We start from the raw sequence: 27,689 nt of genomic DNA on the forward strand, positions 1-27,689 counted from the left end.
AAATCTTTGGCTCACATATTATTTGCATGTGTATCTTGAATATGTGACTTTATTTTCTTCTGGCATAAACATTGCTGTCAATATACCTGATGAGTGGCTGATTTTCTTTCCCTTGTTTCCTTTGCCTGTATAGGTAAGATTTTTTGTCTTTTAAAGTCCACTAATTTGACTATGGTTTGGCCATTTGGCGTCAATTTTCTCAGTTATCCAAACTGCCCTCTTAAATGTTGTATCAAGTCTTTATTAAAAGTTGTTTCAAGGGGCGCCTGGGTGGCACAGCGGTTAAGCGTCTGCCTTCGGCTCAGGGCGTGATCCCTGCATTATGGGATCGAGCCCCACATCAGGCTCCTCTGCTGTGAGCCTGCTTCTTCCTCTCCCACTCCCCCTGCCTGTGTTCCCTCTCTCGCTTGCTATCTCTGTCGAATAAATAAATAAAATCTTTAAAAAAAAGTTATTTCAAGAAAACTTTATTTTTTTTAAAGATTGTATTATTTTTAAATAATCTCAACACCCAGTGTGGGGTTCAAATTTACAGCCCCAAAATCAAGAGTCACACACTCTACCGACTGAGCCAGCCAAGCACCCCAAGAAAACTTTCTTACAGTCTTTATTATCCGTTCTGTTCTCTTGCTTTGGTTTTCTTCTATGTATGTTGGATTTTCTTTAACTGTCTTCTAAATTTATAACTTTTCCTCAAATCCTTTTGATATCTTTCTCTTTTAAATCTCTGATTTAAAAAAATTTCTTCTTTTCATTTTCTGATTCTATTAGGGTATTGTGTGTTGAGTTTATTTGCTCTCGTGCTCCTTCTAGTTTAGAATTCAAATTCTGATATATTCTTTTATTTCCAATTCTTTCCTTAGTTCTAATACCTTAGTTCTAATACCTAACTTTTGAGTTTTTCTAATTCTGATTTTGGTCACTCTTTTATATCTTGCATCTTTTTCTTAATGTCTTTTTCGTTGTTTTAAAATAGTAGCTTTCAGGTTTTGTAGTGTAATATTTCTGCCATGTTTTCATTGTCAAAGGGTGTTATTATCCTTACTCCCTTCTTAATTATAAATGTAACCTTTATCTTTTTCTGTTGCTAATGTTTATGTAAAAAGTTCTTAATTTTAGGAGGCTGAATTTAAAGTTAGATTCTTTACCTTCATGGCTTTCGAGCTCCCTCTTCTGTTGCTTTTGTGTAAGATTTTAAAAAATGTTTACCTGGTGCCACTCACCTCCCCTACTTTCATCTGGGCCTTTTCTTGCTGCACTGCCTAGTTTGGATTCTATTCCCATCAGTTTCTCCTCAGTGTGAAGCTTTGTCCTGGAATGGAACTTCAGCTGGTTGGTTTTGAGTGTTTATGGGACTCATACTGCTCCAAGCCCAGATTCTGCTACCCTCTTTAGGTTTTACCACTGCCCTGCTATTGAAATATACAAAAAACTTCTCCCACTTTCAGCTGCCGTCTTCAAATTGGCCTTCTAAACTTTCCAACAAGTAACTTTGGTGATTTGGGGATTCTCTGGTGTGTCAGAGGCCCCACTGCTTCCTTCTGCTTCCTTTTGTACAATTGCTAATTCCATACATGTTTTGTAGCTGCTGGTAATTTGTCCCCCTTCCTCATATTTTAGGGGTCATGAGGGTATCTTGTTACCTAGACTTTTTGCAGATATTGTCCATGGGATTTTGGTTTTACTATCCTATTTTCTTTGTCTTTAAAGAAGGACTGGGGGGGGGCACCTGGGTGGCTCCGTGGTTGGGTGTCTGACTCTTGATTTTGGCTCAGGTTGTGATCTCAGGGTCATGAGATTGAGCCCCGAGTCAGGCTCTGTGCTGGGCATGGAGCCTGCTTAAGATTCTTTCTCTCCCTCTCCCTCTGCCCACCCCCCACTTGTACTCACGCACTCTCTTTCTAAAAAAAACAAAAACAGACTTGGGGGGATTAAAAAAACTATGCCACCTTACCACCTTCCAAGAATTATCCTGTCCATTGAGTTTTATTTATATATTTTTGTCCAATGAATTTTAGTTGCAATTATTATTTTTCTCATATTTATAAGTTTTCAAAGCAATTTTAACTAACTTTTTGAAGTACAATTTACATATAATAAAATGTATCTATTTTAGATGTACAGTTTGATGAGTTTTGACAAGTGAATACTCCTGTGTCACCACCACCACCACTGTCAAGAGAGAACATTTCTATCATCCCAGAAAATCCCCTTGTGCCCCTTCTCAGTCAGTGTCTCCCTCCCACTCCCACCACCCCCATGGCACCAGGCCACCACCATTCATCTGCTTCCTGTTATTATAGATATGCTTTTTGTATAATGTCACATAAGTGGAATCGAACCGTATTTCCTTTTTATGTCTGAATTCTTTTGTTCAGCATGTTTTTCAGATTCATTCATGTTATTGCCCGTATCTATAGTCTGTCCCCTTTTAAAGCTGAGTATATGCCTTTGTGTGGATATGCCACCATTTATTTATTTATTCTCCTGTTGATGGGCATTTGGATCATTTTTAATGTTTGACTATTATGAATAAAGCCTCTATGAATATTCTTGTATATGTTTTCTGATGAATATATGCACTAATTTCTGTTCAATGTTTACCCAGAAGTGGAATTGCTGAGTCATAAAGCAGCTACGTGTCTAGCTTTATTAGGTATTGCCAAATAGTTTTCCAAAGGAGTTATACCAATTTACATTGCCATTAGTAATTATCAGAGTTCAGATTATTCTACATCCTTGTCGAAAATTTTGGTATTTTCAATACTTTTTAAAGCTTTTTTTTTTCAAGATTTTATTAAAAAAAAAAAATCTCTACACCCAACGTGGGGCTCAACCTCGCAACTCCGAGGTCTAGAGTCTCATGCTCCACCAGCCAGGCATCCCTAAAGGTTTTTATTTTCATTCCACTGTAGTTAACATACAATGTTATATTAGTTTCAGGTATACAAATATAGTGATTCAACATCAGTATATTTTTTAAAATAAACTTTCTGGTTAGAGAGAAGTCTATTTTACTAATTTTTTAAAAAGATTTTATTTATTTATTTGACAGAGAGAGAGAGAAAGAGCACAAGTGCTCGAATGGGGAAACAGCAGAGGGAGAGGGAGAAGCAGGCTCCCTGGGAGCCTAATGCAGGGCTTGATCCCAGGGCCCTGGGAACATGACCTGAGCTGAAGGCAGATGCTTAACAGACTGAGCCACCCAGGTGCCCCCCTTTTATTTTATCTTAATAATCCCTTACTATCTTACCAGTTCTTTGATGCTTTTCATAAGGTGCCTGTATGTTTTATCCAGTCTCTAAAGTGGTTTTCTATGGGAGGGGTGGTTCAGATACCAGTCTACCATATAACCAGGAATGGAAATCTTGCTTCATATTTCTGTAACTGTTTTCTTGTATAGTTTTTGTTTGTTTTTGCTGGAGTTTCGAGTTGCTTTTTATATTTTCTTTTGGAGGAAAGAGAGATGATTTCTTCAAATCATTCATATATTCTAGTTTCTTAATCTATCACTTGGAATAGATATCATTCTCCTTGAAGACATTTTTTCTGTAGAACCCTAAATTTTTTTAAGATTTTATTTTTATTGGGATGCCTGAGTGGCTCAGTCAGTAAAGCATCTGCCTTTGGCTCAGGTCATGATCCCAGGGTCCTGGGATCCAATCCCACATCAGGCTCCTTGCTCAGCGGGGAGCCTGCTTCTCCCTCTGCTGGCCTGTACCCCTCTGCTTGTGTTCTCTCTCTGTCTCTAATAAATAAATAAAAACTTTAAAAAAAGATTTTATTTGTATTTATTTGAGAGAGTGGGAGGGAGGGAGGGAGAGAGAGAGAGAGAGAGAGAGCATGAGCAGGGGAAGAGGCAGAGGGAGAAGTAGGCTCCTCATTGAGCAGGGAACCTGACCCGGGGCTTGATCCCAGGACGCTGGGATCACAACCTGAACCGAAGGCAGACACTTAACTGACTGAGCCACCCAGACACCCCAGAACCCTAAATTCTTATTATAAAGTGAAATGATTGTTTTCCAGGCCTACTTCACAGTTCTTATCTTGGATTATTTTTGTCACTGGGTTTATGAGTTAAATCTACTATTTCTTGTTTTTTTTTGGGGGGGGGGATTTACCCTAGTTTTATTAGAGTATATCTTCAAGTAACATACAAAGAAAAGTTATGTATGGAGATATTCTTTTGAGTCCTTACATCTCTGAAAATATCTTTTTGTACTCATACTTGATTGGTAATTTGGTTAGGTTTTAAATTCTAGGTTCAGAGTAATTTTCTCTCAGAATTTTGAAGTATTATTCTAGCATTTAGTGTTCTTAATGAGAAATCTGATTCTGGGGGTACCTGGCTGGCTCAGTCAATGGAGCATGCAACTCTTGATCTTGGGGCTGTGAGTTCAAGCCCCATATTGGGGATAAGGTTTACTTAAAAAAAGAAATCAGATTTTTCTTTTTATGGGTAATCTATTTTTTTTCTGGAAGCACTTACAATTGTCTATTTTTCTTTTTTCCTTTTTTAAAGATTTTATATATTTTGAGAGAGAGAGAGAAAAAGAGAGAGAGAAGAGGGGCGGGGGGGGGGAGGGACAAGCAGTCTCAAAGCTGAGGGCATGTAGAGCCCAGCACAGGGCTCGATCCCACGACCCCACGATCATGACCCAAGCCAAAAATCAGGAGTCTGACACTCAACCAACTGAGCCACCCAGCTGCCCCATTGTCTCTTTTTCTTTTTTAAAGATTTTATTTATTTATTTGACAGAGAGAAAGACAGCCAGCGAGAGAGGGAACACAAACAGAGGGAGTGGGAGAGGAAGAAGCAGGCTCCCAGGGGGCAGGGAGCCCAATGTGGGGCTTGATTCCAGGACCCTGGGATCACACCCTGAGCCAAAGGCAGATGCTTAACGACTGAGCTACCCAGGCGCCCCCAATTGTCTTTTTCTAATACTGTAAAATGGTGTAGTGTCAACATATGGCTCTTTTTTCCCCTTTGGTCTTAGTAGGCCCTTAAAATCTCCTTTAATTATCTCTTTCCTCTGGGGTTAATTCTGCTTGTTTATCTTAGCCTTTTCATAATGCTGTTTTTCTTTTTTTTTTAGTTTATTATTTTTTTATTAATCTCCACACCCAAAGTGGAGCTTGAACTCATGACCCCAAGATCAAGAGTTGCATGCTCTTCCAACTGAGCCAGCCAGATGCCCCTTTAATGCTGTTTTTCTTCACGTTTTTTTTTAAAGATTGTATTTATTTGACAGAGAGAGAGCACAAGGAGGGGGAGCAGCAGGCAGAGGGAGAAGCAGGCTCTCTGCTGAGCAGGGAGCCCAATGTGGGGCTCGATCCCAGAACCCTGGGATCATGACCTGAGGCCAAGGCAGATGCCTAACGGACTGAGCCACGCAGGTGCCCCTCTTCACATCTCTTATAGTCTTTTTATAATGAAAGAATAGGTCATTGATATAAGTTCCTCCACTTCATGTATGTAGATCCACTTTCTCACTAGATCTCTCCCCTGAATAAGGGATTGGACTACATATATCAGTGTAACTGGTCAGGGCTTATGATTAGCAGCCTTTTCTTTTAGACTTGGGTTTGGAAGCTGCCTTTAGGCTGGGGTCCCCAAATGCCAGATTAAGAAGAATTTTCACTTGGGGTGCCCAGATAGCTCAGTCAGTAGAGCATACGACTCTTGATCTTGTGAGTTTGAGCCCCATGTTGGGTGTAGAATTTACTTAAAAAATAAATAAGTTTTTAAATTTTTATTTTATTTTTTTAAAGTAGGCTCCACGCCCATGGAACCCAACACAGGGCTTGAACTCAAGACCCTGAGATCAAGACCTGAGCTGACACTCTGGAAAACAGTGTGGAGGTCCCTTAAAAAGTTAAAAATTGAGCTACCCTATGATCTAGACATTGCACTACTGGGTATTTACCCCAAAGATACAGACGTAGTGAAGAGAAGGGCCATATGCACCCCAATGTTCATAGCAGCAGTGTCCACAATAGCTAAATTGTGGAAGGAGCCGAGATGCCCTTCAACAGATGACTGGATTAAGAAGTTGTGGTCCATATATACGATGGAATATTACTCAGCTATCAGAAAGAACGAGTTCTCAACATTTGCTACAACATGGACAGCACTGGAGGAGATAATGCTAAGTGAAATAAGTCAAGCAGAGAAAGACAACTATCATATGATTTCTCTCATCTATGGAACATAAGAACTAGGATGATCGGTAGGGGAAGAAAGGGATAAAGAAAGGGGGGGTAATCAGAAGGGGGAATGAAACATGAGAGACTATGGACTATGAGAAACAAACTGAGGACTTCAGAGGGGAGGGGGGTGGGGGAATGGGATAGACTGGTGATGGGTAGTAAGGAGGGCACGTATTGCATGGTGCACTGGGTGTTATACACAACTAATGAATCATCGAGCCTTACATCGGAAACCGGGGATGTACTGTATGGTGACTAACATAATATAATAAAAAATCATTAAAAAATAAAAAAAAAATAAAAAAAGAAAATCCAAAAAAAAAAAAAAAAAAAAAGACCTGAGCTGAGATCAAGAGTCAGATGTTTAACCAACTGAGCCACCCAGGCACCCCACGTGGTTTTGTTTTTTTTTTTTTTTAAAGAAGAGTTTTCACTTGCTCTGGGGTACCAATACCTATACTACCCTTCAGTTTTCTCCAGGTGTTTATTCTGTTTCTACTGAGTTGTCTTCTTTTTCTTTTCTTTTTTCTCTTTCCTTTTCTTTATTTTTCTCTTTTCTTTCTCTCTCTCTCTTCCTTTCTCTCTTTTTTGTTAGGTGGTAAAGTTTAGGTTAACTATACTGAGTATGGGTGACTATGGGTGGAGGGATCATGGGGAGCCGATGGTGGCATTTGGTTCATAGATACACTTTCAATTCACTCCCAAGCTTTCAGACTCCCTTCTTATTTCAACCTTGAATACTTGCCAGCTCTGAAATGGGAGCCTTTGTGGGATACTGCCAGACACATCGGTTTGTTCCATTTTGCTTCATTAGTTGACACATTTCCAATCCTCCAGAAATTTGGTAAGCCCATTTTTTTCACTGTTAAGGGCTTATTCCTTTATTACCATTTTAATGGGATGTCAAAATGGAGGGAGATAAGCACGTATCTTTAGTCAGACGTCTCCAATTAGAACTCTCTTATCTTTATAATGGCTTCATTGGTAGACCTTTGTGTGAATGTAGTATAGTTTATTATATGCCTGGTGGATAGACATTTGGGTTCTTTCCAGTTTTTCACTCTTCAAACAACGCTGCAGTGAACATCCTTTGTATATACATCTTTGGGCACCTGTGCAAGTATTTCTGTAGGATAAATTCATAGAAGTAAAATTGATAGGTACTGCCAAATTGCACTATTAAAACATTGACCCACTCTACACTCTGGTTAGCAGTGAACAGTGAACGGGAGCATCTCCTTCCCCACATCTTCATAACACTGCCATTTTCCATCTTTGCCAACCAGATGGACAGAAGTCTGCTCTCTCATTGTTTTAATTTGTATTTCTTAAATGTGAGTGAGGTTAGGCATTTTTTCAGATGTAATTTCTTCTGTGAATTGCCTGTTAGTGTCCTTTGCCCATATTGTTTATCTTTTTCCAGTTTATTTGTAGGAGTTCTTTTTATATTATGCATTACAATTCTGACTCTCGGTTTATATCACTTAAAAGCTTGGAATATGCAGAGAAAAACAAAACTAAGCAAACTTTATTACTGCAGGATTTTTAAAAGCCTTTAATATGATAATGTCATTGTGAAGAGGTGAATTTAGTATGCAACATTTCTGATACTAATCTGGCCACAGAACTATTTTCCTGGAGTATCTTTAGAATTAGTTTTGAGGGACCAGCAGGAACTGAACTGCTGTTTTTTCTTTTTAAAGATTTTATTTATTTATTCGACAGAGATAGAGACAGCCAGCGAGAGAGGGAACACAAGCAGGGGGAGCGGGAGAGGAAGAAGCAGGCTCATAGTGGAGGAGCCTGATGTGGGGCTCGATCCCATAACGCCGGGATCACGCCCTGAGCGGAAGGCAGACGCTTAACCGCTGTGCCACCCAGGCGCCCCTGAACTGCTGTCTTATTTAGTAATTAAGCCCAATGGAAGTGAAGACTATGTCTGTCTTATTCACCTTTGTATATCCAACTTCTAGTACCTGGCATGTAGTAAATTTTAAGTAAATATTTGTTGAATAAATAAATGAATACATCTGTTAATGCCCAATAAATGAGAATTTTTTTTGCATCTACTATATGGTATTCTGATAGATACTGTTCAAGATGTACCCTTGTTTCATGTAGCACCAAGAAAGAACAAAATACTGCTAATTAAATTATGATATAATACTATTTTATCTTTTGGAATTTATATTTTATGATTATTCAGAGTGTTCTTTAACACTTACTGGAAATGGATTTTTATCATATATTACTCTTGTGCGTAAATCACAAAGAACACTGAAATGAAATAAATTGGATAAGATATTTCTAAAACATCTTCACATTTGCTTTTATTTTTTAAAAGATTTTATTGAGGGGCGCCTGGGTGGCTCAGTCAGTTCAGCGTCTGCCTTCAGCTCAGGGCATGATCCCAGCCTTCTGGGATTGAGCCCTGCATCAGGCTCCTCGGCTGGGAGCCTGCTTCTTCCTCTCCCACTCCCCCTGCTTGTGTTCCCTCTCTCACTGGCTGTCTCTATCTCTGTCAAATGAATAAATACAATCTTTAAAAAAATAAAAAATAAAAGATTTTATTGAGGGGCGCCTGGGTGGCTCAAATGGTTAAGCATCTGCCTTTGACTCAGGTCATGATCTCCAGGTCGTGGGTTGGAGCCCCAGGTTGGATTCCCAGCCCAGCGGGGGGTCTGCTTCTCCCTCTCCCTCTTTTTCTCTCCCTGCTTGTACTCTCTCTGTCTCACTCAAATAAAGGAATAAATCTTTAAAAAAGAACAAAAGAAAGAAAAAAAGGAAGAAAGAAAGAAAGATTTAAAAAAATTTTTTTTTATTATGTTATGTTAGTCACCATACAGTACATCCTTAGTCTTTGATGCAGTGTTCCATGATTCATTATTTGCATATAACACCCAGTGCTCCATGCAATATGTGCCCTCCTTAATACCCATCACTGGCCTATCCCAATCCCCCAGCCCCCTCCCCTCTGAAGCCCTCGGTTTGCTTCCCAGAGTCCATAGTCTCTCGTGGTTCATTTCCCCCTTCTGTTTATCCCCCCCCTTCATTCTTCCCTTCCTTCTCCTACTGATCTCCCTGCAGATTTTATCGATTTGAGACAGAGAAAGCGCAAGAGCACAAACAGGGGGAGGGGCAGAGGGAAAGGGGGATAGAGAGAGGGAGACGGAGAAGATGGCTCCCTGCTGAGCATGGAGCCTGCCCCAGGGCTCAACCTCACACCTTGAGATCCTGACCCCAGCTGAAATCAACAGTTGGACACTTAACCAACTAAGCTACCCAGGCGCCCCTAAAACATCTTCACATTTGGAATTTGACTCTTCTGAATTACTTTTTGGCTCAGTCATCATGTTCTGGATTTTCCACATAATGTGATTCTCTCTGTCATTAAGAACACTGGTGATGTACTCTTTATGGGGGAGAAAAAGTATTCCATTGTCCAAGGTTTTCTTCCAAGTTGTTGACAACCATTCTGCAATTTTTTTATTAGCAATCTTTACACCCAGCATGGGGCTCGAACTCACGACCCCGAGATCGAGAGTGGCATGCTCTACCAAGTGAGCCAGCCAGGTGCCCCCATTCTGCAAATTTTGATGCTGGTGCTTTCTTGATCTTACCAGAAGGTGTCAGACAATGACAGCTGCATTACCACTGCTGCCTGGGCAACAGCAATTGTGAGAGTCCATTAATTATAAGATGCACCCCGATTTCAGAAATTTTAAAAACATGAAGGCATGTGCATCTTTGAATCGATGAAATATGCTATTAGATATTATCATTGTGCCCTTCCTGAATTCTAAATTTCTCTTTAGCTAAATGTATTTTTCTCTTTTCCTTCATAGCCCTGCTTTTCAAAATGCAGTCACATTTACTGTCTCCCTTTCCTCCCCTTTCATTCAGTCCTTAATCCACTGCATTCTAATCCCCAGCATTTCAGCAGTGGGCTGTTTGCTGTCTTATACAGATTCATTCACCAACCAGTGAATGTGTATAGTCTATTTGGGATGATAACGATAGTAAGGAACAAATCAGAGAATCTCAGAGCTAGAAGTTTTCCTAATTCTGCCTTCTTTTATACGGCAAGCCATCACATAAATTTGCCTATTGTCTGTGGCTCCATTCTCATCTGCCCCTTTCTTAGATTCATTTTATTTGCATTCAGTAGTTCTAGCTTCTTCGGCAAGTCCTCATGTGACAGTGTTGAGAGAAAACTTACCATCTTTTTTTAAGATTTTATTTATTTATTTTAGAGGGAGAGTGGGGGAGGGGCAGAGGGAGAGAGAGAGAATCTCAAGCTGCCTTCTTGCTGAGCACAGAGCCTCATGTGGGGTTCGATCCCTCAACCACTGTTACAGGATTTCTTTTCCTTTTTTTTTTTTTAAAGATTTTATTTATTTATTTGACAGAGATAGAGACAGCCAGTGAGAGAGGGAACACAAGCAGGGGGAGTGGGAGAGGAAGAAGCAGGCTCCCAGCGGAGGAGCCTGATGTGGGGCTTGATCCCATAACGCCGGGATCACGCCCTGAGCCGAAGGCAGACGCTTAACCGCTGTGCCACCCAGGCGCCCCAGGATTTCTTTTCCTTTAGTGCCTGTGGTTCTTGGTCACGCCACTTCGAAGCATGAAGAGGTAGACCAGAGGAAGCGTGGGCAGCAAAACAAAGTCTATTGAGCGATAGTACAAAGCTCACGAAGAAGGAGGGGACCGGAGAGGGTTGCCAATTTGGCATTTAGATCTAGGGGTTTTTATGGGCTTGTTGGTAGGCTGTTTTAATCTGATTAACCCTCCATGCACCTGTTATCCAATCAGGTGTTTGCCATCTACCTATCACGTGGGAAAGGGTGGAGGGCTCCTTCTAGGGTGGTGTAAAATCCTCTTAAGGGTAGTTTCCTCTTAGGGCGGGGGCACCTCGTCCCTGCCTGCCTTTCGTCCAACTATCCTTCATTGCTGAGAGATCATGACCTGAGCTGAAATCAAGAGTCTGATGCTCAACCAACTGAGCCACCCAGGTGCCCCTGGAAAGTTTACTATCTTAACTGCCTTGACCCAAACGTACACTGTAGCTGGCAGTGGCCCTCCTGAGATGTGGAGCCCCAGGTGAAATGCATGACGCCCCCAGTGAAATAGAGTGGGACCACAGTGAGCTAGCAGTGCTTTTACTATAACTAGGCAGCTTTTGCTCCCATTCCCCATAGACGTGGTTTCAGACCTCTCACCTCTCTTCTTAGGTTGCCTGCTCCATCTCTGTTCCCTCCCTTTCTGAAGATGTTCTTGCCTTCCCTTCAAAAAGAAAATTGAAGCTAAATACCAGCTCCTCTACTTCAAAATTTAGTTATGTTTGTGCTCAGCCTTTCCCGTCTCTCTCCTTCTGTGAAAAGCTAATCCTGCTACCTGTGTTCAGAGTCCTATAGCCTCCCGTCTCTATAGGGTCCTGGCTAGGCCAAAATTATTCCTTCTTTTTCCTATCTCTTCAACCTTTCTATCTCCTTCACAAAATCTTGCCCTCAGCTAGTAAACAAGCTTTAGTACTACTTAAAAAAAAAAAGTGTGTAATTTCCTTTCTTTTTTTGTAGGCCTGTATCTCCCTCCACCCTTCACCCATTTTGCCTAACCCCCCCCATCATGGTATCTACTATCTTTCTTACGAGAAAAAAGTATACTTCATTAATTCTACATCCAGCTTCAGTTAAATTTATTTTCTTTCTTTTCTCATAGATAAACGTCATTTAAATTTTTGCATTATTTCCTTTTTGGTTCAAAATTCAAAAGCTATGAAAGGGCATACCAGGAAAAATTTCCCTCCCACTCCTATCCCAGTGGCAACCAGGGTTTTGAGTCCCTTGTTTATCCTTTTGCAGCCCAGCCCTAATGCCTAAGGCATCCATCGTATGAATAAACTTGTCACCCATGCATCTAGAATGGCATTAGATTTTGCATTTCTTGGGAGAATTGAGAGAATAGTCACACAAATAATTTTCTATAGGGCTTTATTCTGTGAACCCTGGTTGAGAAAAGCTATAGAGATAAACTGCATATGTAAGCAATTGTAGCTATATATGTAATTTTTCCTCTTTTCAAGAGAACTGATGCAAAAAAAAGAGAACTGATGCAATCTCACTGCATCTTTATTCACTTAATATGTATTGGAGATCGATCTATTTATCTCTTTTTTTCTATCATCTGTTAGATATATATATATAGAGAGAGAGATAACTATATTTATATACACCTAAAGAGATAACTATATTTATATATACCTAAACTATATTTATATATACCTAAAGAGAGATAACTATATTTATATATATGTATATATCCCTCATTAAAAAATTTCACCTCTTTTTTTTTTAAGAGAGAGAGAGAGAAAGGGGTGCCTGGGTGGCTCAGTCGTTAAGTGTCTGCCTTCAGCTCAGGTCATGATCCCAGGGTCCTGGGATCCAGCCCACATCAGACTCCCTGCTCAGCAGGAAGCCTGCTTCTCCCTCTCCCACTTCCCCTGCTGGTGTTCCCTCTCTTGCTGTGTCTCTCTCTGTCCAATAAATAAAAATAAAATCTTAAAAAGAGAGAAAGAGAGAGAGAGAAAATGGAGCATTGTTGGGGGAGTGAGCTGGGGGAGGGGCAGAGGGAGAGGGAATCTCAAGCAGACTCTGCCCTGAGTGTGCCCTACTTGGGGCTCAGTCTGATGACCATGAGATCAGGATTCAAGCCAAAATCAAGAGTTGGACGCCCAATTGACTGAGCCACCCAGGTGCCCCTTACACCTATTTCTTATAAAAACTTTGAGATGTAATTTGCATGCCATACAACTCACCTACAAATAAATGGTTTTTAGTACAAATAAATGGTTTAGTTTAGTTGTAAACCATCACAACGATCAATTTTAGAACATTTTTATTACCTCAGAAAAAAACCTATGCCCATTAGCAGTCATTCTCCATTTTCTTTCCACCTTCACAGCCCCCGACCACCACTAATCTACTTTCCATATCTATAGATGTGCCTATTAGGGATATTTTATATGAATAAAACCATATGATATGTAGTCTTTTATGACTGGCTCCTTTTACTCAGTGCACAGTTTTCAAGGTTTGTGTTATCTTATGGCATGTATTAGTACTTCATTTCTTTATACTGATGAATAATATTTGATTGCATGAACATACCGTATTTTATTTATCCATTCGTCAATTGATGGACGTTAGGGTTTGTTCTGTTTTTTGGCTGTTATTAATAATGCTGCTGTCAATATTTGTGTATGTTTTCATTTCTCTTGGGTGTATATCTAGCTATAGATTTGCTGGGTCATCTAGTGATTCTGAGTTTAACCTTTGAAGGAACTGCCATACTGTTTTCCACAAAGTCTACACCATTTTACATTCCCACCAGCAGTATACGAGGGTTCCAGTTACTGCTCATCTTCACCAACGTCTGTTATTATCTGTGTTTTTTTCTTTAAAGATTTTATTTTTAGGGGCGTCTGGGTAGCTCAGTTGGTTAAGCATCTGACTTTGGCTCGGGTCATGATCTCAGGGTCCTAGGATTGAGCCCCGTGTCAGGCTCCACCCTTAGCGGGGAGTCTACTTCTCCCTCTCCCTCTGCCTGCTGCTCCCCCTGCTTGTGCTCTCTCTCTCTGTCTGAAAAATAAATAAATAAAATCTTAAAAAAAAGAAAGCAAAACAACCTTCTTGCTGATATGGGAAAAGTTTTAGTAGTCTGGGTAGAAGATTAAACCAGCCACAATATTCCCTTAAGTCAAAACCTCATCCAGAGCAAGGCCCTAACTCTCTTCACTCTGTGAAGGCTGAGAGATAAGGAAGCTGTAGAAGAAAACTTTGAAGCTAGCGGGGGTGGGCTCATGAGGTTTAAGGAAAGAAGCCATCTCCTAAACTAAAAGTGCAAGGTGAAGCGGCAAGTGCTGATGTGGAAGCTGCAGCGAGTGATCCAGAAGACCAGCTAAGGTAATCGATGCGGTGGCTACACCAAACAACAGATTTTCAATGTAGGAGAAACAGCCTTCTGTTGGAGGAAGATGCCATCTAGGACTTTCATAGTTAAAGAGGAGAAGCTAGTGCCTGACTTCAAAGCTTCAAAGGACAGGCTGACTCTTGTTAGGGTTTGATGCAGCTGGTGGCTTTAAGTTCAATGGCAATGTTTGTTTATCATTTTGAAAATCTTAGGGCCCTTAAGAATTATGCTAAATTGGGGCACCTGGCCGGCTCAGTTGGTAGAACATCAACTCTTGATCTTAGGGTTGTGAGTTCCAGCCCCATGTTGGAGGTAGAGTTTACTTAAAAAAAAAAAAACAATTATGATAAATCTACTCTGCTCTATAAATGGAACAACAAAGTCTGGATGACAGTACATCTGTTTGCAACATGGTTCACTGAATATTTTAAGCCCATTGTTGAAGCTTATAGCTCAGAAAAGATTCTTTTCAAATATTACTGCGCATTAACAATGCACCTTATCACCCAAGAGCTCTGATGGAGATGTACAATGAGATTTGTGTTGTTTTCATGTCTGCTAACACAACATCCATTCTGCAGCCCATGGATCAAGGAGTAATTTTGACTTTTAAGTCTTATTATTTAAGAAATATGTTTTGGAAGGCTATAGCTGCCATAGAGAGTGATTCCTCTGGTGGATCTGGGCAAAGTAAATTGAAAACTTTTGGAAAGGACTCACCATTCTAGATGTCATTAGGAACATTGTGATTCATGAGACAAGGTCAAAATATCAACGCTGAGGGGTGCCTGGCTGGCTCAGCCAGTAGAGTATGTGACTCTTGATCTCCGGGTTGTCAGTTCAAGCCCCATGTTGGGCGTGGAGCCTACTTTAAAAAAATCAGCAGCGACAGGACTTTGGAAGAAGTTGATTCCAACCCTCGTGGATGACTTGGAGGGATTCCAGACTTTACTGGAGAAAGTAACTGCAGATGTGATGGAAATAGCAAGAGAATTAGATTTAGAAGTAGAGCCTGAAGATGGGACTGAATTGCTGCAATCTCATGATACAACTTAAACAGATGAGTAGCTGCTTCTCATGGATGAGCAAAGGAAGTGGTTTCTTGAGATGGAATCTACTCTTGGTGAAGATGCTGTGAAGATTGTTGCAATAACAACAAAGGACTTAAAATTTTATATGAACTTAGTTGATAAAACAGCAGCAGGGTTTGAGAGGATTGACCCCAGTTTTATTTTATTTTTTTCAAAGATTTACTTATTTATTTGTCAGAGAGAGAGAAAGCACAAGCAGGGGGATCAGCAGGCAGAGGGAGAAGCAGGCTCCCTGCTGAGCAAGGAGCAGAATGTGGGACTCGATCCCAGGACCCTGAGATCATGACCTAAGCCAAAGGCAGATGCTTAACTGATTGAGCCACCCAGGCATCCCTTGACCCCAGTTTTAAAATAAGTTCTACTGTTGGTAAAATGTTGTCAAACTGCATCACATGCTACAGGAAATTTGTGAAAGGAAGAGTCCATTAATGGGGCAAACTTTATCCTCTTATTTTAAGAAGTTGCCACAGCCACCCCAGCCTTCAGCAGCCACCACCCTAATCAGTCAGCAGCCATTAATATCGAGGCAACACCTTCCTCCAGCAAAAAGATTATGATTCACTGAAAGCTCAGATGATGTTTAGCATTTTTTAGCAATAAAATACTTTTTTATAACTTTTTAAACAGACTTTATTTATTTATTTGACAGAGAGACAGCCAGCGAGAGAGGGAACACGGGGGGGGGGGGGGAGTGGGAGAGGAGGAAGCAGGCTTCCAGCAGAGAAGCCTGATGTGGGGCTCGATCCCAGAACGCTGGGATCACTCCCTGAGCCGAAGGCAGACGCTTAACAACTGAGCCACCCAGGCACCCCAGCAATAAAATATTTTTTTAAGTGGACCCCACACCCAACATGGGGCTCAAGCTCACGACCCTGTGATCAAGAGTTGCATGCTCTATCCACTGAGCCAGCCATGTACCCCAGCAATAAAATATTTTATTTTTATTTTTTATAAATATTTTTTAAAAGATATAATTTACTTATTTTAGAGAGACAGTGACAAAGAGAGAGAGGTCACGAGCAGGGGGGAGGGGTAGAGGGAGAAGGAGAAGCAGACTCCTCACTGAGCAGGGAGCCAGATGCAGGACTTGATCCCAGGACCCTGAGATCATGACCTGAGTGGAAGGCAGACACTTAACTGACTGAGCCACCCAGGCATCCTGATTTTTTATAAATATTTTTAATTAAAGTATATATGGGTTTTTTTTTGACATAATGCTATTGCACATTCAATAGACTACAGTATAGTATAACTTTTATATGAACTGGGAAAATAAACTAATTTAACTTACTTAATGGTGACATTTGCTTTATTGCAGTGGTCTGAAACCCAACCCACAGTATCTCCAAGGTATGCCTGTACTAAGTTTTGAAATTGGTAAGGGTAAGTCTTCTAACTTTGTTCTTTTTCAAGATTGTTTTGACTGTTCTCGGTCCCTTGAATTTCCATATGAATTTTTTTTTAAGATTTTATTTATTTATTTGACAGAGAGAGAGCAAGCACAAGTGGGGGGAGCAGCAGACAGAGGGAGAGGGAGAAACAGGCTCCCTGCTGAGCAGGGAGCCTGATGCAAGGCTTGATCCCAGGACCCTGGGATCATGACCTGAGCTGAAGGCAGGCACTTAAAACTGAGCCTCCCAGCACCCCTCCATATGAATTTTAGAATCAGCTTGTCAATTTCTGCAAAGAAGACAGCTGGAATTTTGAGGGGTATTGCCTTATATCCGCAGATCAATTTGGAGTATGTTGCCAACCTAACAATGCCACATCTTCTGATTCATAAATGGGATATCATTCCATTTTTTAAGGTCTTTAATTTCTTTCAATGATATTTTATAGTTTTCTGAGTATAAGTTTTATACTTCCTTTGATAAACCTATTCCTAAATATTTTTTGATGCTGTTATAAATGGAATTTTTAAATGTCATTTTGGTTTATTCTGTATAGAAATACAATTGATTTTTGTATATTGATTCTGTACCCTACAACCTGGCTTATTATTTATTGGAACTCACTTATTAGTTCTGTTGGTTTTAGCGAGTTTCTTGGGATCTGTAAATAGAGATCATTTCCTTCTTCCTTTCCAAAATGGATGCATCTTATTTTTTCCCCTTGCCTAATCGTTCTAACTGGGACTTCCGGTGTTGAATAGAAATGGTGAGAGTAGACATCCTTATCTTGTTTCTAATTATAGGGGGAAAGCATTCAGTTTTTCACCATTAAGTATGATGTTAATTGTGGATTTTATGTAGTTCTCGAGGATTGCCTCTCCTCCTATGCTAAATCTCTGAGCTTCTCCTCTGGAGATCTGGAATGCCACCCCAGTGTTATGACCAGGAAACCACTGGAAAGGGCTAGTAGCCTCTGGTCTTCTTGGCTTGCCAGTGTGAAACCTGTGCCCTACAAACTAGCTGGGCAAGGGCCTTCAGGGCTCCAGTATTTTTGTTCTATGGCACTGGGTACCGCCTCTGCTCTATGATTAGGGGCGGGACAGAAGAAGGGAGCCTTCCATCTCTCGCCTCAATTGCTGGGAATTTAGCCTCTGCCACTGGAGCTGGGAATGGTTGAGAAATGCTGGAGGCCTGCCCCTTCTGGGGAAATACCATAATCCTTGATCGGGACCTGAGAGGAGAGGACATCCTGTTTTTATGGCCACATCTGTCCAGGTGGAGCTTCAGTCATGCTGAACTAGGGTCAAGGAGGAGATTGGAGGTCTTGCTCAAATGTCAGGCTCTTGGGGCGCCTGGGTGGCACAGTGGTTAAGCGTCTGCCTTCGGCTCAGGGCGTGATCCCAGCATTCTGAGATCGAGCCCCACATCAGGCTCCTCCGCTATGAGCCTGCTTCTTTCTCTCCCACTCCCCCTGCTTGTGTTCCCTCTCTCGCTGGCTTTCTCTGTCAAATAAATAATTAAAAAAAAATCTTTAAAAAAAAATGTCAGGCTCTTACTCCTCTTACTGAGATTTAGATTTTCTTGAATAAATGTGTTTTGCATTTGCTCTATGCCCTTAGGACAATTTCCAGAGAGTTTAAATGGTAGTGTGTGTGTTTAAAAAATAATTTTTACCAGTTATGGGTGTTTTATTTGGGAGTGGATGTGCAGAATTCTTCACACTGCCATTTGGAAGTGGATTCTCCTTCATTTTAAAAGTAACTACAGCTAAAAAAAATAATAATTAAAAAAATAAAAATAAAAATAACTACAGCTGACCCTTGAACAACATGAGTTTGAACTGCATGGGTCCACTTATATGCAGGTTTTGGAGGATAAATACAGTACAGTACTGTAAATGTATTTTCTCTTTCTTATGATTTTCGCTTTTATTTAAACTTTTTTGTTTATTTAAATAATCTCTACACCCAACATGGGACTTGAACTCACGACCCCAAGATCAAGAGTCACACGCTTCTCTGACTGAACCAGCCAGGCGTCCCCTTATGATTTTCTCAACATTTTCTTTGCTCTAGCTTACTTTATTGTAAGAATACAGTATATAATACATCCAGCGTGTGTTAATTGACTTTTATGTTATCTATAAGGTTCTGGTCAATAGTAGACTATTAGTAGGTAAGTTTTGGGGGAGTCAAAAGTTATATGCAGATTTTTTTTAAGTAACCTTTACACCCAACATGGGGCTCAAACTCATGATCAAGAGTAATATGCTCTACTGACTGAGCCACCCAGGCACCCCCCCTACATGCAGCTTTTTGACTGTGCCGGGGTTGGTACCCTTTCTTCCCACATTGTTCAAGGGTCAACTGTACATCGTACTCCACTGAAAGAACCATACTTTATTTAATTCATTCCATACTGATTAATATTTAGGTTATTTATAATACTTTACCATTGGGGCACCTGGCTGGCTCAGTCAGAAGAACATGCTACTCTTGATCTTGGGGTCATGAGTTCAAGCCCCATGTTGGCTGTAGAGATTACTTAAATAAATAAATAAATAAATTGTAATATAATTTGCTGTTAAAAATGGCGCTATAATTAATAACCCCTTGTGTATGCTAGTATATCTGTAATACAGATTTCAAATTTGGGGTCAAATAGTATTAATATAAATAGCTTTAATAAATGTTGCCATGTTGCCCTCTGTGAGGGCTTCTGCCAGGAATATCCAGGGAGTATCTACTTTATACTCTGGCCATAATAGGGTGTTATCAAAATTTTGGGTCTCTGCTAGCCTTATTATGTGACAAATTATTTTAATTATTTTTATTTATTTTTTTTAGAGATAGAGAGTGAAGATGAGTGTTGGGGAGGGGTAGAGGGAGAGGGAGAGGAGAGAAAGGATCTCAAGCAGACTCCCCACTGAGCACAGAGTGCGACATGGGGCTCAATGTGGGGCTTGATGCAGGGCTCAATCCCATAACCATGAGATCATGACCAAAATCAAGAGTCAGACCCTTAACTGATGAAGCCATCCAGGTGCCCCTAAAGATTTTATTTATTTTTTTTAGGTAATCTCCACACCCAACGTGGGCTCAAACTCAACCCTAAGATCAAGAGTTGTATGCTCTCCTGACTGAGCCAGCCAGGTACTCCAACAAATGACTTTGAATATAGTTTTAATATTTTTTCTGCTATGAGTGAAGTTAAGAATCTTTACATATACTTCCGAGCCATACATTTCCTTTCCTGTGCTCTATTTATATCTTTTGTTTATTTTAAAATTGGGATGATGGTCTTTTTCTTATTGATTTGTAGGAATTTTTATATATTAGGAAAATTAGCCATTTGCTATATGAATTGCAAATTGTTTCCCTTAGTATGTCCTGTGTTTTCTTTGTTTTGTTTTTGTCCTGTGTTTTTTTTTTTTTATTTTGGGTTTTGTCATTTAGAATTTCTTTTATTTTTATATAGTCAAATTTATCAGTCTTTTCTATATGATTTCTAGGTTCAAGTCATACTAAGAAAGGCATCTCCCCTCCCTGCTCTAAGAAAACAATTTTTTTCCCATGATTCCTCCTAGTACTGTTATGGTTAGTTATGGTTTCATTTTTGTATTAAAATTGTTTTCATCCATATGTGATTTATTTTGGTGTAGAGTGTGTGCATGTATCCAACTTATTTATAGCTACCTATTTGTCCTCAAGTATGGGGATGAAGTTCCTTGCCCATCGTAGGTCATCTGTGAATGTTGTTTGAACAATATGGATACTTCACCTTTCCTATCGTATTTAGTACCTGCTTTACTGTGGTGGACATACCCTGAAGTGACCCGCAATTTGTCACACCCTGTATAATCCCTTCTTCTTGAGTGCGTTAGAATCTGGGACTTGCTTCTAGTCCATAGAATATGGCAAAGGTGATGGTCTATCACTCTCATAATTACTTTAGGTTATATAAGATTATCTCAGCAAACAAGAGCAAGAGAAACTCTCCTGTTAGCCTCAAAGAAGCAAACTGCTATGCAATAAACTGCCTATGGAGAGGGCATTGTGAAGGGAACTGCTGGTGGCCTCCAGGAGCTGAAGGTCTCAGTTCTAACAGCTACAAGAAACTGAATTCTGCCAACAACTATGTGAGCTTGGAAGAGCATTCCAAACTCCAGATAGAGACCCCAGCTGTGGCCTATGCAGATGATCCCCGATTTATGATGGTTTGACCTATGATTTTTTTTTTTTTAAAGATTTTATTTATTTATTTGACAGAGATAGAGACAGCCAGCGAGAGGGGACACAAGCAGGGGGAGTGGGAGAAGAAGAAGCAGGCTCCTAGCAGAGGAGCCTGATGTGGGGCTCGATCCCATAACGCCGGGATCACGCCCTGAGCCGAAGGCAGGCGCTTAACTGCTGTGCCACCCAGGCGCCCCTGACCTATGATTTTTTGACTTTATGATGATGCAAAAGCGATACACATTATGTAGAAATCGTACTTTGAATTTTGATCTTTTCTTGGGCTACGGAGAATGCAGTGCAGTGCTCTCTCATGATGCTGGGCACAGCTCCCAGTCAGCTGTGCAATCACAAGAGTAAACAACCAATATACTCATAACCATTCTGCTCTCATACAACCATTCTGTTTTTCACTTTTAGTACACTGTTCAATAAGTTACACGAGACAATCAACACCTTGTTGTAATATAGGCTTTGTGTTAGATGATTTTGCCCAGCTATAAGCTAATGTAAATGTTCTGTGCATGTTTAAGTTAGGCTAGGCTAAGCTATGATGTTTAGTAGGTTAGGTATATTAAATTCATTCTCAAATTACAGTGAGTTTATTGTGACATAAGCCCATCATAAGTCAGGTGAGATCTGTATCTTGATTTCAGCTTAGTGGGATTCTAAGTAGAGGACCTAGCTAATCTGTGCTGGGACTCCTGACCCACAGAAACTATGAGATAATAGGGACACTTAGGTGGCTCAGTCAGATAAGCAATGGACTCTTGATTTCTGCTGAGGTCCTGATCTCAGGGTGGAGGGATCAAGCCAAGTCAGACTCTGTGCTGGGTGTGGAACCTGCTCGCGATTCTCTCTCTCCTTCTCCCTCTGCCCCCCCCCATCTCGTGTGTGCACACGCACGCACTCTTTCTCTTTCTTTCTCAATCTCTCTCTTTTTATAAAATAAATGAATAAATAAGAAACTATGAGATAATAAATGGGATTGTTTTAAGCTGCTATATTTGTGGTAATTTGTTACACAGCAATAGAAAATGAATACACTTAAACTGTTGACCCATTTAAAGCTTGTTATCAATGAATACTTACAGGTTGGGGCACAGGGATGGCTCAGTCAGTTAAGCATCCAACTCTTGATTTTGGCTCAGGTCATGATCTCAGGGTCATGAGCTCCAGCCCCTAGTTGGGCTCCGCACTGGGCGTGGAGCCTGCTTAAGATTCTCTCCCTCTCTCTTGGGACTCCTAGGTGGCTCAGTCAGTTAAGCATCTGCCTTTGGCTCAGGTCGTGATCTGAGGGTCTTAAGCTCCAGTCCTGCATCAGGCTTCTTGTTCAGCAGGGAGCCTGCTTCTCCCTCTGCCGGCTGCTCCCTCTGCTTGTGCTCTCTCTCTCTCTGACAAATAAGTGAATAAAATCTTAAAAAAAAAATGATTCTCTCTCTCCCTTTCCCTCTGCCCCTCCCTGCTCTTAAAAATGAATACTTACAGATTTTCTTCATATCATTTTAAGTCAGTTCACTCCTTCTAAACCTTTTGAGGTTAAGTTTTTAAACTGAATATATGATTTTTGAAATATTTATTACCATTAAATCCCACCTTCTTGTTTTGAATCAGTGTTATAGCATGTAAATTATTTGGTAGGTTTCATCTCCTCTTCTGTGAGTTCTTCCTGGATGACTTTTCCCTGCCCTTTTCCCCTAGTACACTCTGGGTTGTTCTTTCTTGAGATCTAGTAGCCCTTAATATAGTACATTGGAAATATCTGCTCACGTGCTCATCTTCCCCACTAGACTGTGAGGTCTTTGAAGACAGGGACCTTGACTTTTCACATCTTGATGCAGTGCCTGACATGTAATAGAAACTTAATAAATCTTTTTGTTGAATGAATAAAATGAAAGAAGAGGCAATCAACAACACTAAATGCTTCAGAGGATTTAAGCATAAGATGTCTTAGTAACATATGATTTAAGGTCTCCATGAAAAATTCAAGCCCCTTCTAAGGTAAGTTCTGCTCTTATTTTCTTTTTTAAAAAATATTTATTTTTATTCATTTATTTATTTTATTGCAGAATAATTGACATACAAAGTTTCAGGTGTACAACATAGTGATGCAATATTTATATATGTTATGAAATGGTCACCACTATAACTCTAGTTATCATCTCTCACCATACAAAGTTGTTACAATATTATTGACTATATTCCCTATGCAGTACATGTCTTACTTATTTTATAGCTGGAAGATTGTACCTCTTAATCCTCTTTACCTATGTTGTCTATCCCCCCCATTCCCCTCCACTCTGGCAACCATTTAGTTTGTTCTATATTTTCTCACTTAGAGGAAGAGTTATGACCATAGGCTTTCCTATGTCCATTACAGCTTATGGTGGCCCCTTCCCTGACCTGCTGTACTTGACAGGCACCTATAGTTCAAGACTATGATTCTGTACCCAGTTACAACGTGTGTGGGCCCCCCCCCCACACCACCAAGCAATTCTCAGACACCAGCTGGGTGTCCTACAATTCAACATAATTCTGACATTACCTGGACATAGCCTTTGATCCCACAGGCTCAGGCCTATAAGACTGTCCTTTCTACAATTTGAGACATGAATTCCAAGTCTAAGTTGTCACCTGTGCTTCTGACCTACCAGCTCTAGATTGGAGGTTCCAATCACCCCCCTCTTTGGGTTTGACTAATTTGCTGGAGGGGCTCCAGAACTTAAAGAAGCATTTTGCATTCTAGATTACCAGTTCATCATAAAAGGATATAATTTCGGAAGAGCCAGATGGGAAAGACACATAAGGCAAAGTATGGGGAAAGGGTTCGGAGCTTCCAAGGATACTGAGGGTATCACACTCCCAAATCTCCATGTGTTCACCAGCCCTGAAACTCTCTGAACCCTGTCCTTTTGGGGTTTGTTATGGAGGCTTCATTACATAGAATGATTGATAAATCACTAGCCCTTGGTGATTGATTCCTCTTCCACCCCTTTCCTCTCCCCAGAGGTCAGGGGATGGAACTAAACGTTCCAATCCTGCAATCATGTGGTTTGTTTTCATGGCAACCAGCCCCCATCCTGAGGTGCGGTCCCGAAGTCACTCATTAACATAACAAAAGACACCTTGATCATTCTAATCACTTAGGAAATTCCAAGGGTTTTAAGAGCTCAATGACAGAAGGGTAATGGCCAAACACATATTTCTTATTATGAATTGCAGTATCTCAAAGACTGTGGCAGGAACTAATGGATCCTGACTACCTGAGTCTCACGTGGGATAGGCTGAATATACTACACTGAGGAGGGAATTGTTGCCATCTTCTCTTCCTCCAATTTATCCCCATGTTTATTTCCTGCTTTGTGGTAGTGAATCCCCAAGAGTTGGGAACAGAATCAAGAAATGTCATCCTCAGAGCATAGCGTATTATTTACCAGACAAGGACATTTTTCCAAGTTTTTATCAAGGAAAACTGAATATCTTCTCTAATCTGAGGAAGAGCCCAGACTAATTCTCAGATCTAATGGGGGGGAGGGCGAATCCTCACATCAGGGCTGTAACTGATACAAAGAAAATGAATACACTTAATTGTATTATAAGCAGTTTGAAGTTACCAGAAAGTTGTGTTCTTTGAGAATAATAGAAATAATGGAATCAAAAGTGAGAATCACTAGGCTTGAACTTGAGAGCAGACAAATTTCTTCAGAGTGCAGTAGAGGAATTAATCCAACTATAATTTTTTTAAAGTAGGCTGCATGTTTTTATTTGATGAAAAATATACCTAAGAGAGGGTTGCCTGGCTGGCTCAGTCAGTAGAGCATGTGACTCTTGATCTCAGGGTCCTGAGTTTGAGCCCCACGTTGGGTGTAGAGATTACTTAAAAAAAAATCTAAGTCCAATTTCCTATTAATTGAAACATTGTTTATAATAGTTAATACGTGAAAACAACACAGATTTACCATAACAATTATTTTAGAACATTACAGTAGATTTTGAAGAATGCTCAATGGCAAGTATAATAGATTACTAGAACTGCCACAAGAAAATAACACAGGCTGGGCGACTTAAACAATAGAAATTTAGTTTTTTGTAGTTCTGGAGCCTAGAAGTCCAAAATCAAGATGTTGGCAAGTTTGGTTTCTTCTGAGACCTCTCTCCTTGGCTTGCAGATGGGCACCTTCTCACTGCATCCTCACAATATCTTTTTTTCAGTGTTTACCCATCCCTGATGTCTCTGTGTGTGTCTAAATTTCCTCTTCTAAGGACATCAGTCAGATTCGATTAGGGCCCATACTAATGGCCTCATTTTAACTTCACTGCTTTAAAGACTCTGTCTCCAAATACAGTCACATTCTGAGGTACTGGGAGTTAGGGCTTCAACATACAAATTTTGGAGAAACATGGTTCAGCCCATACAACAGGAAAATGTTTACAATATGAGTAACAGAAGTGAGATATAATATTTGATGTGACCCTAGCTGTATAAACATATACAGGAAAATATTGGAAAGAAATACTCAAAAATATTAGGAATGGTTTTCTTAGGGCTTGGGAGTTTTGAATAATTAAAAGTTTTTTCTTCTTTGTGCATTTCTATATTTTCCATTTTCTATAATGAGCATGTACAGGTATTCCATAATGAGAAAAAAGCAGTAAGAATTACATTTAAAATTCACTCCTTTCCCCCCTAATTCTATGACTAAACCAACATACCTTTAAGAACAGAAGACAAGGAGAGATAAATGTGGCAGAGTAGTTGGTATCAATTGTTAAATTGTAAGTGGCATTCTGTTACAAGTCAAGCACTAGTGAGCTTGATTCTGTTGATTGGATCTCCTTTGAGTAAAATTATTGAAAATGACTTGTTTTTATGTGTGAAGGGGGTCAAAAGATACAAATTTCCAGTTATAAAATGACTAAGTCATGAAGATAGAATGTATAGCATGATACATTAAAAATATTTATTGGGGGGCGGCTGGGTGGCTCAGATGGTTAAGCATCTGCCTTTGGTTCTGGTCTTGATCCCAGGATCCTGGGATGGAGTCCGACATCTGGCTCCTTGCTCGGTGGAGGGGGGGGGGCTGCTTCTCACTCTGCCTGCTGCTCCCCCTGCTTGTGCATGCACAAGCTCTCTCTCTCTCTCTCTGACAAATAAATAAATAAGATCTAAAAAAAAATTATTGAAAATAGCTAAGATAGTGGATCTTAAAAGTTCTCATAACAAGAGCGGGACATCTGGGTGGCTCAGTTGGTTAAGCATCTGCCTTCAGCTCAGGTCATGATCCTAGGGTCCTGGGATTGAGTCCCACATCGGTCTCCTTGCTCAGGGGGAACCTACTTCTCCCTCTGCCTGCCTCTCCCACTCTTGTGCTCTCCCTGTCTCTCTGACAAATAAATAAAATCCTTAAGAAAAAAAAGTTCTCATCACAAGAGAAAGAATTTTGTACCTATGTTTGGTGATGGATGTTAGCTGGACTTATTGTGGTGATCATTTTGCATTATATATGAATATCGAATTGTTACATTGAACACCTGAAACTAATATAATGTTATATCGATTAGACCTCCATTAAGAAAATATGTATTTGTTTTTTAACCTGAAAACTTGGAGATTAGATTCTAGGCTGCGATAACATCACCATCCACTGCCCCACAAAGAAGCCTGCGTAGAGCTTTTCATCTGGCCTCTCCTTTGACATCTAACTGTAAATTCTCCTCCTGAGAATATATTTAAATGAAAACACCCATATTTTATACTTTAGAGTGTTATTTTTTCCTTGTATAGGACCAGACTCTAAGAGATGTCAAAACAGGAAACTTGTATTGCTATGGTCTGCCAGGTTCGCCCTACTTTGAAATTATGTCTTCCTATATGAGCACACAGCTAGCAGGTAACTATTTCCAGATACCTTTATAACCACCTCCACTTCTTTTTTTTTAAAAGATTTTATTTATTTATTTGTCAGAGAGAGAGAGGACATGAGCAGGGGAGAAGCAGGCAGAGCTAGAAGCAGGCTCCCCGCTGATCAAGAATCCTGAGGCGGGAGGGACCTTGACTGGAGCCGAAGGCAAATGCTTAACTGACTGAGCCACCCAGGCGCCCCTTTGAGAAGCTTTTATGTCAAAGGTGATTAAAAGGAAATATCCGTTTTTCCTTATAAAGGCTCAGAATTTAGCAAGATACTGAGTGCTGGGGTTAGAAGAGGAACGAAATGATCTCTACATTTGAGAAGGCCTGCCTAGTGGGGGAAACAAAAAATATGAACACGATTATCCTTTTATGTAAAAAGTGCTGTGTTAGATACATAAACAGAAGAGCAAGAGATTTGCTCTTTGTACTACCTGAGGAGTGGAAGGAATGGCTTCACGGAAGTTGAGATGGGACTTTGCAGCAGATGCTGAGGTTTTAAGGAGTCAATATATAACGCCCCCATTTTCCCCTTCGTAGTTTCTAGCCAATTGAGAAATAAGCTACAGGAGACAAATGGAGATCAAAATGTTAACATTCTTACTGACAAAACTGTTGAGTGAACATGGCTTTCGATCTGTGGCCAAGTAGGCCTATTAAACACTCTCAGTCTTTAATCAGGGAGACTTTACCTAGTCAGGCAAGCAAGGCTACCCTCACAGAGAGCAAATCAGAATTCACCCTCTTTGCTGGCAGGATGACCTCCAAAGTGGGGAGGCAGGAAAAGCTGAACCATGCATACCCTCTCCCTTCTCTTAAAGTCCTTAGTCATGTCGATCAGTTTTCTTCCTAGAGAGGATAGTGAGGAGGCGGAAAGAGAAAAGAGGCT

At 40.4% G+C, this 27,689-nt stretch overlaps 1 protein-coding gene across 5 annotated transcripts in view; it reads left to right on the forward strand.

Annotated features, from left to right (window-relative positions):
* Positions 1-27,689, forward strand: part of SLC7A3 (solute carrier family 7 member 3) — a 156,432-nt gene that overhangs the window by 95,894 nt on the left and 32,849 nt on the right. Inside the window, exons 2-3 of one of the 5 annotated variants that reach the window (XM_087859811.1) lie at positions 16,588-19,812; positions 20,172-26,783. In XM_087859811.1, coding sequence (XP_087715937.1) covers positions 26,753-26,783 — 31 coding nt within the window. In that variant the 5' untranslated portion in view covers positions 16,588-19,812; positions 20,172-26,752. Of the gene's footprint in view, positions 1-16,587; positions 26,784-27,689 lie in introns of all 5 variants that reach the window. The other 4 variants (XM_087859810.1, XM_087859812.1, XM_087859813.1 and 1 more) reach the window with 4 other exon arrangements.

Source organism: Ursus americanus, chromosome X (assembly GCF_024610735.1).
Source record: "Ursus americanus isolate L20-20 chromosome X, mUrsAme1.1.p, whole genome shotgun sequence".
NCBI classification, from domain to species: domain Eukaryota; kingdom Metazoa; phylum Chordata; class Mammalia; order Carnivora; family Ursidae; genus Ursus; species Ursus americanus.